Source organism: Carcharodon carcharias, chromosome 5, assembly GCF_017639515.1.
Source record: "Carcharodon carcharias isolate sCarCar2 chromosome 5, sCarCar2.pri, whole genome shotgun sequence".
NCBI classification, from domain to species: Eukaryota; Metazoa; Chordata; class Chondrichthyes; order Lamniformes; family Lamnidae; genus Carcharodon; species Carcharodon carcharias.
Window position 1 is genome coordinate 134056624 of NC_054471.1, and position 11232 is coordinate 134067855.

Sequence of the window (11232 nt, forward strand, 5' to 3'; positions counted from 1 at the left end):
TTTGAGTGAAACTTTCCAGGACTGTTCAGCATCATGAGCAATTCATCAATCTTCATTCATTCATTATCATTCATTGACATCACTGAATTTACATTTTACTAGTCTGAACTTGTGTCCTGCTCACAATGTTCATTTTAAGGAACTATTGCTGATTAACCTTTTCCATATAATTTATTACCTTATATACACATTAAAGAGCAGCTCTCAAACACATCCACATCTTGTTCAAAATCTCAAGTCTCTCTAACCTTTCTACATGATTCAGACTCCTGACATTAGGGGCTGGATTTTCAATGGCCAATGGGAGCAGGATAAGGGTGCAAGCGTAATTTGAAAACTATGTTCCGGAAGGACAGCACAAGATCCCATCACAGATTGTAATTTTTCAAAGAGCCTGCAGGAAGTAGAAAATGGGAAACCCGCTCACTGCCAATTAATGATCCCTTAATCTTAAGGAACTTGTTAAGGAGCCTGTCCGGAACAGAATGGGGTTTTCAATCTTCTTATTGGATGAAGCCAAACAGCTGTTATTGCACAACTGTCAGGGTTGTTGTGGGACAAGAGAAAGTTTGTTTCCATCTGTGTTTTTTTGTGAAATCTGAAGGGTTAGCATGTGCTGGATTGGCTTAGTATCCAAGGCAACTTTGTGCCATTTTTTTGCTCTTGGTTCTTTAATGAGCAGAAAGGCAGCTCCCTTCTCCTGGAGATGCTCGGTGCCTCTAAATGGATGCTAAGCTCACCTCCTGGCCAATCAGTCAATTTACATTTAAAAATAGTGTTGCAAGAGCGATGCTGTTCAGGTGTAGGTTCGGGACCTGGAATTATTCGGGGTTTAAGGTTCTCAACCGTAGTTTTAAAGTTTAGCCTTGGGCATTAGTATCCTTGCCTTACTCAGCACCGCCTCCAGTGTTTGACTGCTTCTTGTTTTTTGATAACCAGGCCTGGGCACACTAAGTTTAGTATCATCTGCAAATTTGACCAATTTGCACTGAGTTTCTGGTGGCAAGTGGTTGATAAAAAATGGAATCAGCAATGATCCTCATACTGAACCCTGGGACATCCTACTCAGAAGCTTGACATGAACACTCTATTGTTTTCTAACCTTCTAATTTCGTATCTATACACAATCTTATGCCTATATCCCCCAAAGCTTTGAGATTAATAATAAACTTTCATGCAAAACTTCATTAGCTGCCACTTGGAAGTCTAAGCACACAATGCTGTGGAGTTTACCAGATGACTTGGATTGCCACTTCTTCAAAGAATTCAAACTGGCAAGACCCTCTCCTTTTAAAGCAATGATGTCTGCTGTATATCCTCATGTTCACTCCTGATCACTGATTTCATTATTTTACACGGAACTGAAGTAGTTACCAAGCCTGTTTTTTCCACTATTGTTGAATATGGATATCATAATCTATCTTCCCAATATTCATTAATTCTTTCATAATGACCATCAGTGCACTTTTTCTCTCTCAGCAGTCTGAGATAAATATTGTTTGTCTCTAGCATTAGGTTTAATATATTGGCCCAGCTTTCAGTCATTGTCAAAGCGACAGCACTCACCACTGAACTTAAAGAAAGCGGTCAAAACATCCACAAAGATCTAAGTGGTAGTGATTTCCCCTTTCCTAACTTAAGTTTGAATTGGATGTCAAGGGGATCTCCAGGCATCCAGAAACAGTTATTATCAAGGGAAAGCAGCTAATCACATCAAAGTATTCTCATAGAGCACAAATCAGGGAGTAACTCTTTCGAGTTAACACGTTTCCATCTGTATTCAGATGAGGTTACATTGTTTCATAGCTTGCCATTGTGAGATTTGAACTCTTAATCTTGGGGTTACAAACCCAGTACCATAACCACTTGGCTATTTAGGCCAAGCACAAATCAGGGAGTAAATGCACAGATTATACTTTACTGTTAATTAAATTTTACATATGTTGAAATAAACGATTGGAACATACACATGGGATTAAGATAGAAATATCAGAAACAAACATTAAAAAAATCTTTAAAATGTGAGTAACTTTATCATAATGGAGAAATTTGAGTCACAAATATAAAATTAGTCTTCAATCTGTTTTTCAGATGAAGTTACATTGTTTCATAGTTTGCCATTGTGAGATTTGAACTCTTGATCTTGGGGTTGCAAGCCCAGTACCATAACCACTTGGCTATTTAGGCCAAACCTAAAATTAGTCTTCAAGGCGAAAGAGGTTTTTCAGCAGTAATGATGAAGTTAGTACGCCACTAAAAACCGAGTTACAACTCACGCAATGTGTAACTTTTTCAAGGTTCTTGCAGCAAGACTAATGGAACTCGTCAACCACATCACCAATCGTCCTGAATTGGTAAGCCACAGAGAACAGGTGTGCAAGGCCGAGAGAGCTGGGGCTAGCCAAGTGCACTGTAACAGACCCACATGCAGGAAGGTGTTTCTTGCGTGCATACCTTACTGACTCCCTCACACATTCTCATCAAATCACGAAATCCTTTTGTATTCACCCACACACTACACCAATGGCATGAGTGGAAGTTCTGGTCAGTTCAATGATTTCTAATTGATTGCAGTCAGGGGAGGGGTGAACTTCAACAAGGCACCCTATGTGGGGAACGCTGAATCGCTGACGAGACTTGGCCTAAATAGCCAAGTGGTTATGGTACTGGGTTTGTAAGCCCAAGATTAAGAGTTCAAATCTCACAATGGCAAACTATGAAACAATGTAACTTCATCTGAAACAGATGGAAACGGGTTTGTACTCAAAAGAATTACATCTTTACGCTCCTGATCTATGGGCACCCGGTGCGGAAGGGGGTCGGGAAGGAGGAAGACCTCCTCGTGAACCTGCTCCTGGGCCTGGCCAAGTTGGCCATTAACAGGTCCAGGCAGCGGGCGATCGACGGGGGAGTCCCGCCCGATTGTTTGTCCCTCTTCCGCGGCTACGTTCACTGCCGGATGTCCCTGGAGAGGGAGCACGCGGTGTCTGCTGGCACTCTCGAGGCCTTCCGTGCTCGGTGGGCACCGCGGGGACTGGGGTGTTTTGTTGACCTCTTTAATCACATTTTGATTTAAAGTTTGTAAGTTTCCTTTAAACTTTGTTCTTGGTTTTACAGCTGACCTGAATTAGGGGCTGAACCTGATTTATCCCAATTTTGTTGATTTGGTTTTCATTTAAAAGATTATCAAGAGTTCAAATCTCACAATGGCAAACTATGAAACAATGTAACTTCATCTGAAACAGATGGAAACGGGCTTGTACTCAAAAGAGTTACATCTTTACGCTCCTGATCTATGGGCACCCGGTGCGGAAAGGGGTCGGGAAGGAGGAGGACCTCCTTGTGAACCTGCTCCTGGGCCTGGCCAAGTTGGCCATTAACAGGTCCAGGCAGTGGGCGATCGACGGGGAAGCCCCGCCCGATTGTTTGTCCCTCTTCCGCGGCTATGTTCGCGGCCGGATGTCCCTGGAGAGGGAGCACGCGGTGTCTGCTGGCACTCTTGAGGCCTTTCATGCTTGGTGGGCACCGCGGGGACCAGGGTGTTTTATTGACCCCTATAATCACATTTTGGTTTGAAGTTGTAAGTTTCCTTTAAATTTTGTCTTTAGTTTTACAGCTGACCTGAATTAGGGGCTGTGCTTGATTTGTCCTCATTTTGTTGATTTGGTTTAATTGGTTTCATCCAAAAGATATCCTGATACTGAGGAGAGAAGGTGTGTGGTGTTGGTGTTGCTGCTCCTCAGTGTTTCAACTGTTTCTGCTGCTGCTTTTGGGGTTGCTTCTGCTGTGTGCTGCTGCTGCTGCCGCTGCCCCTGTGGAGCAAAAGGAGAGAGAGGGAGAGAAGAAGAACAGCTTCTGTTGCTGCTTCAGGACAGGAAGGCCAGGAGGCCAGGACTGTGTCTAAAAACAACATCCTAGGTGGGTGTCCAACGTTATTGTTTGTGTAAGGTGGGGGCAATAAAGGACTGTGTTTGGTAGGGGGAGGAAAGAAGACTGCAGGAAGGTTTGGGCAAGGAAGAGAGGGGGGTGTGTGTGTGTGTGTGTGGTTAAAACCACCTTTCTGCTACCCAGCCCCCCCCACCCAGCCCTTTCCCAGTAAGGCCAGCGGTGGCTGGTGAAGACATCGCCTCCCCCTGCAAGATCATCAGGCCCCCACCCAACTTTCCACCTTTCACTGAAGACACCCACCTGGACTTTTCCCTTTTCCCTCCTGTGCCTCCCTGTCCTTCACTCCTCTCCCTCCTCTCCTCTCCTGTGTAAAAGAGGGGAGGTTATTCCAACCTTTCTCCCCCCCTCCCCTCCCTGGGGAGGAAATATATAATTAAAAAAAAAACAAACAATATATATAATATATATATATTTTTTTAAAAAATTTTAAAAATGGCCAATCCTTCCCAGGGTGGGCGTGGCTCTGGCCCTAAGGCCAGTTCAACATCTCCTGTGGCCGGGCCCTCGAAGGCTAATGTGGAGGCGGCTTTGTCACCGGTGGCAGGGCCTACAAAAAATGCCTATGCGGGGGTGGCTGCTTCTGCGGCTCCTGCTGCTCCCGCTGCCCTGTCGCCATTCTGTCTCCTCACCAGGGCCCTTGGGGTAAAGAGCTATGCTCACCCTGAAATGACAATAGAGGCCTGCGTAAAGGCTATGGCTGGGGTCGCCAGCTCCTCAGCCATTGTCGCGGCCTCTAAAATGTATGGGAAGGCCATATTTTTCTTGAAGTCTGAGCGGGCGGTGCACCTCGCCCTGCAAAAAGGACTCACTGTGGGCGGGACTTTTCTGGCGGTGGACCCCCTTGAGGCCACCGCCCAGAGAATTATTATTTCAAACATCACGCCCTTTCTGTCCAGTGAGCTCCTCCTCCCCCACCTTAATAAACTGGGGGAGGTCAGGTCGGGGGTTGCACCAATCCCGCTCGGCCTCAAAGACTCGGCCCTCCGCCATGTGTACTCCTTCCGGCGCCAGGTATTTGTCCGCTTGGCCCGGTAGCAGTGCCTGGTGGGGGCCTTTACTATCGATTTCGAGGGGACCGCCTATCGGGTCTTCTGGACCGCGGAGGGCGTGCGGTGCCATGCTTGTAAGGAGGCGGGGTACGTGAGGAAGAACTGCCCCGCCTCCAAGGCCACGAGCCCCACCTAAGCGGCCGCGGCTGGCACTGCCACTCCTCCCCCCGCCACCACTCCATCTCCCTCCCCACAAGGGGAGGCGACACCGGCAGCCACTGCCATCTCGGCTGCCGGTGAGGCGGAAGGAGAGCCCCCGCGCCGTAAGAAGGCGCAGAGGAAGACCCGAAACCTGGAGGCGGCCCCTGAAATGCCCCAAAACCCCCAACCCCCCCAAACACCTGCAAGCACCGGCTCGGGGGAAAAAATAACATCCGGCCCCGGCGTCGTGCCCGCGTGTGCTCCCGGGCCCGTGGGCGCTACGGTGCCGAGTGCTGGGCCCGGTGTCGTCCCTGTGCGTGCTCCCGGGGCCGGCGGGGAAAAGACGCGGGACCCCGAGCCGGTTATAGAGAAACCCAAACCCCAGAGGGTGGAGTGTCCGGGAGGGCTGGACAAGGAGGAGGCGGCCTCAGAGATGGAGATCTCTCTAGCCCCCAGCCTGACCCGGAAGAGACGTCATCCTTCGGAGGAGGAAGTGGACAACGCCCAAACTGAAGAAGTTGGGTGTGTCCCTTCCCCCGATGAAGAGGTGGTGGCGTCTCCACCAAGTAAAACCTCGCCCTGTCCTCTGGGGGAATCCAAAACCACTACCCCCACACCAAACACTGTTCCCGCGGTCAACCTGCTGCAGTCCCCTGAACAGGGCCCCTCGGGAGTCACTGAGGGCACCTCCCTTGAGGTGGTGCCCGACTCGGACACACTCAATACCCCCGAGGTACCTTCTGGCTCGTCAGGGGACTGTAGCTCTGAAAATTTAACAAATGTTAACGGGTCATTGGGTGGCGGTGATAAGGAAGGCCTTCCCGCTCCCTCCCAAACCTTAGCACCGGGCGTTCTTCTTTTTAGGTCAGGAGCTTGTCCTGAGCTCCCCGGACGACCCGGTGCCGGGAGGAGAGCGGGCATCAGAACTGCCGCTGCCCTCTGACCCAAAATCTTTAGAGGAGACCAGAGAGGACCCCTCTGGCCTTGATCCTGGGGGTGGGATCGAGGTACAGGTGGAGCCAGCTGGCAGCTCCAAACCAGCCCCCGTACTCAATGCAGGGGAGGGGTCGGAAGCTGGAGGCGACGACACGGAGGAGGACGGGGTGTCGGTGGTGAGTGCTGGGGATTACGCCGAGTCGCTCTCAAGCGAGGCGGTGGATCCCCTGGTGCCCTCCACTGACTCCCCCCTCATCCCCCCAAGGGAACTCCGGGACTTTTTTGGCGAGTCATCGCGGTCGCCGAGACAGGGTTCAGTTGGCCTTGGACCGGTGGCATTCGTTTCCGCTGGTGTTTTGGTCCACTCGCTAGGCTCTCAAGGCTCTCGAGTTGGATAGGAAAGCGCGGCGGAGGGTCCAAACGTTTCTCGCTGGGCTCCTGAAGGAGAGGAAGGACTAAAAAATCCTCCTCTTTTTTATTTAAGGTGAAGGTTTGAAGTACCTTTTGACAATGAAGACAACTATAGCCAGCCTCAACATCCGCGGCAGCAGGGGCGCACAGCACAGGTTCCAGAACTTCTCGGTCCTCAGGGACGGGAAGTATGCATTGTGCTTCCTGCAAGAAACCCATACTGTTCCGGGAGACGAAGCCACGTGGCTCCTGGAGTGGCGAGGGGGGGTCTACATGAGTCACCTAGCCTCCAATTCGGGCAGGGTGGCTATCTTGTTGGCCCCGCATTTTCAGCCGGAGATCTTGGGGGTCAAGGAGCCGGTGCCAGGCCGGTTGCTGCACCTGACTGTGCGTCTGGGGGGGGGGGGGGCGGTGCTTCACTTTGTGAATGTGTACGCTCCCCTGGGCACGCAGCAGCAAGCGAGCTTCTTTGAAGAAGTGTCCACTCATCTCTGCTTCATCGACGCTGGCGAGTGCGTCGTCCTCGGGGGGGATTTCAATTGCACCCTCGGGGTCCGGGACCGTCACGGTACCCCGCACTGCAAGCGAGGTGTGAGTAAGTTGCGGGACCTGGTCAGGTCCTTCGATTTAGTGGGACGTCTGGCGAAATCTCCATCCTGACTCCAGCATGTTCACCTTTGTGTCACCTGGAGTCGGAGCGTCCAGACTCGACCGCCTTTACGTTTCAAAGGCGTACGTGTCCTGCATTCCGGCTGATTCTATATAGCAGGTTCCGTGCACGGACCACCGTCTGGTGTGGGCGGAGCTCACTTCGTTCTGCGCTCGGACGGGGTCCGCGTACTGGCATTTTAATAACCTGTTGTTGGAAGACCAGCGGTTCCTGGACTCGTTCCGTCGCTTCTGGGCCGGCTGGAGAAGGAAGCGGGGAGGCTTCCCCTCCTTGAGGCTATGGTGGGACGTGGGCAAGACTCACGTCCGAGTTTTCTGTCAAGAGTACGCGAAGGGGTCGACAACGAGACGCAAATCCAGGGTCGAGGAGTTGGAGAAGGAGGTGCTCGACCTGGAGGCACGTCTCCGTCAGCCTGATGCGGACCCGGCCCTGCGGTCGGTGTACGATGAGAAGAAGGGCACGCTGCGGGACCTGCAACTGGTCAGGACTCGGGGCGCGTTCATGAGGTCGCGGATCCGGTTCCTCAAGGAGATGGACCGCGGCTCCCCCTTCTTCTACTCGCTGGAAAAAAGGCATGGGGTCCGTCAGCAGCTCTTTATGCTGCTGGCCGACGACGGATCCCTTGTCTCGGATCCGGAGGGCATCAGGGCCATCGCCCGAGATTACTACACTGCTCTGTTCTCTCCGGATCCGTCCAGTGAGGAAGCTTGCAGAGTTTTGTGGGAGGACCTGCCGCAGGTCGGCCCGGAGTGCGCCGGAAAGCTTGACTCCCCTATAAGTCTGGGGGAGCTGACCGGCGCACTCGACGGTCTTTCTAGGGGCAAATCCCCGGGACTAGACGGGCTGACCGTGGAGTTCTTCAGGGCGTTCTGGGACGTCTTGGGGAGCGACTTCGCGGGGGTCCTGGGGAGAGCATTGCTACCGGGGAGATGCCCCTTTCGTGGCGCAGGGCCGTGATCGCTCTGCTGCCGAAGAAGGGGGATCTCCGCCTTCTTAAAAACTGGCGCCCGGTCTCCCTCCTCAGCACGGACTACAAAATCTTCGCCCGAGCCATGTCTTCTCGGCTCGGCACCGTGCTGGACCACATGATCCACCCTGACCAGTCCTACACCGTCCCGGACCGAACCATTTATGATAACATCCATCTGGTCCGGGACATCATCCACCATTCCCAGAGGGCTGGTCTGTCGAGTGCCTTCCTGTCTCTTGATCAGGAGAAGGCATTCGACAGGGTGGATCACGGATACTTACTCGGAATTCTGCGCGCGTTCGGGTTCGGGACGCATTTTGTCGCCCGGATCCGACTTCTGTACACCGCCGTGGAGTGTCTAGTGAAGGTTAACGGGTCCCTGACGGCGCCCCTTCGCTTTGGGAGAGGGGTACGTCAGGGCTGCCCCCTGTCTGGCCAGTTGTATTCCATTTGTGTGGAGCCTTTCCTGCGCCTCTTGCGGAGGAGGTTGTCGGGATTGGTTCTGCGCGGGCCGGGCATCGGGGTGGTCCTTTCGGCTTACGCCGATGACATGCTCCTTATGTTTAGTGACCCAGCTGACCTGCGGAGGATGCGCGAGTGCCAGGAGGTCTACTCTGTCACTTCTTCTGCCAGGATCAACTGGGGTAAATGTTCTGGACTCCTGGTCGGTCAGTGGCAGATGGATCCCCTACCCGAGGAGCTCAGGCCTTTCACCTGGAGCAGGACCAGCCTCCTCTACCTGGGGGTTCATCTCTGCCCTGCTGAGGAATCCTGGCCGGCAAACTGGCAGGAACTGGAGACGAAAGTCACCGCTCGCCTGCGGTTCTGGACAGGACTGCTCCGAGTACTATCTTACCGAGGTCGAGTTCTGGTCATAAACCAGCTGATCGCCGCCATGTTGTGGTATCGGCTGGTCACTTTGACCCCTCCCCCGGACTTTGTCGCAAGAATCCAGAGATTGTTAGTCGACTTCTTCTGGGAAAAAAGATTGCACTGGGTTGCTGCCGAGGTTCTGAGTCTCCCGCTTAGGGAGGGTGGTCAGGCACTAGTGTGCCTACGCACACAGGTGGCGACTTTCCGCCTTCAGACCCTGCAGCGATACCTCTACGTCGAGCCTCCTCCTAGATGGTGTGCCCTGACGACGTATTTCTTCCTTCAGGTGCACGGCCTGAATTATGACGTGCAGCTCCTGTTTATAGAACAGATGGGCCTCGGTGGCTCCTTGCAGGCGTTGCCCGTCTTTTACCAGGACCTGATCAAAGTCTGGAAAGTGGTCGCCTCACGACGCAGCTCTCCCCCGTCAGGAGTAGCGGCTATCGTCAGAGAGCCGCTGCTCAGGAATCTGCCCCTCCGTCCTTTTCAGTGGTTGGCGGAGAGGAGGGCTGTGGCCGCAGGGGTGACCAGGATCAGGGATGTGCTGGGTGGCGGAGGACTGGGCTGGATGCTCCCACAGGAGTTGGCGTGTCGCGCGTCTGTGAGTGTCCAGGTCGCAGCCAGTGCCATCCAAGACCTAAGGACGGTCGTGCTCGGACCTGATGTAATTTTAGGTCTTGAGGTGGCCCAGGTGCGCGGTGATCTTCCGTCTGAACGTTCCCCTGTTCGGACAGAATTCCACATTGGCCCCAAGCCCCGAACCCTCCCTCGGGTGCTGGTGCCCCGCAATATGAGCTGCCTCGGGGACATGCCTTCCGTGCCCTTTGGCACAGCAAAGAGGGGCTTTTTGTATGGACTGCTGCTGCACACCTTCCATTTTCTCGCCCTTGTCCACCGCCCGGACACGCCCTGGCGTGCCTTGTTGCCGTCCGGCGGCGGAGGCCCCCGATGGGAGGCCCTCTACGGAGGTGTCCTCCCCCTTTCTATCAGGGACCTGGGTTGGAGGGTGTTGCATGCAGCAGTCCCGTATAATAAGAGGATGCATAGGTTCACGGACTCTCAGGACACGTGCCCTTTCTGCGGTCTTGTGGAGTCCGTGGACCATGTATATATAGGGTGTTGTTGGCTGCACTCCTTTTTAGTTATTTGAAAAACCTTTTATTGATGTTTTGCTTGCACTTCAGCCCCACGCTCCTGATCTATGGGCACCCGGTGCGGAAGGGGGTCGGGAAGGAGGAGGACCTCCTCGTGAACCTGCTCCTGGGCCTGGCCAAGTTGGCCATTAACAGGTCCAGGCAGCGGGCGATCGACGGGGGAGTCCCGCCCGATTATTTGTCCCTCTTCCGCGGCTACGTTCGCTGCCGGATGTCCCTGGAGAGGGAGCACGCGGTGTCTGCTGACACACTTGAGGCCTTCCGTGCTCAGTGGGCACCGCAGGGACTGGGGTGTTTTGTTGACCCCTTTAATCACATTTTGATTTAAAGTTTGTAAGGTTCCTTTAAATTTTTGTTCTTAGTTTTACAGCTGACCTGAATTAGGGGCTGTGCCTGATTTATCCCAATTTTGTTGATTTGGTTTAATTGTTTTCATTTAAAAGATTATCAAGAGTTCAAATCTCACAATGGCAAACTATGAAACAATGTAACTTCATCTGAAACAGATGGAAACGGGTTTGTACTCGAAAGAGTTACTGGGCCCAAGATCAAGAGTTCAAATCTCACAATAGCAAACTAAAAAGACACTTACTCACATCATACTTGAATCACTGACGACAACTTCTACATTTCCGCTTTAAATTTGCATGCGCGGACTGTAGAAGTTGATATTAGTTTGGGAGGAGTATTGACGGAGAACACTGACCGTTTCACCGTCACGGCTGGCGCCAATGAGCGAACACGTCTTTAGTTGCCAGGGGCACTAGTCCTATTTTGATGGTGCCCCAGAGAAGGGGCCACTTGCTAAGAGATGTTGTCGTAGTGGTACTGGGTTTACAGCCAAAATCGACCACTGAGCCAGGAAGCTACACTATAAAGAAAGCTCCTTCCAAAACAAATCGAACACCTACAAATCCTACAGTGAGAGTTCGGCTGCTTTACCTTGTACCAGAACAGACTGAGTCATCTTGTCCCGCTCTGTCCGGTTGCTATGGTTTCCCCTGGGTTCTTTTCGCCGCCAGGCTTGGAGTTCCGCGCGCCATTTCCTGCAGGAGACGTCATTTGCGTCTGACGTCATGT

General features: G+C 52.6%; 1 protein-coding gene across 6 annotated transcripts in view; it reads right to left on the minus strand.

Annotated features, from left to right (window-relative positions):
* The window catches only part of tube1 (tubulin, epsilon 1), a 52279-nt gene extending 41070 nt beyond the window's left edge, over positions 1-11209 (minus strand). The window contains exon 1 of one of the 6 annotated variants that reach the window (XM_041188897.1): positions 11095-11209. In XM_041188897.1, the coding sequence (XP_041044831.1) occupies positions 11095-11119 (25 nt within the window). In that variant the 5' untranslated portion in view covers positions 11120-11209. The other 5 variants (XM_041188898.1, XM_041188902.1, XM_041188900.1 and 2 more) reach the window with 5 other exon arrangements.
* Positions 11210-11232: the final 23 nt, after the last annotated feature.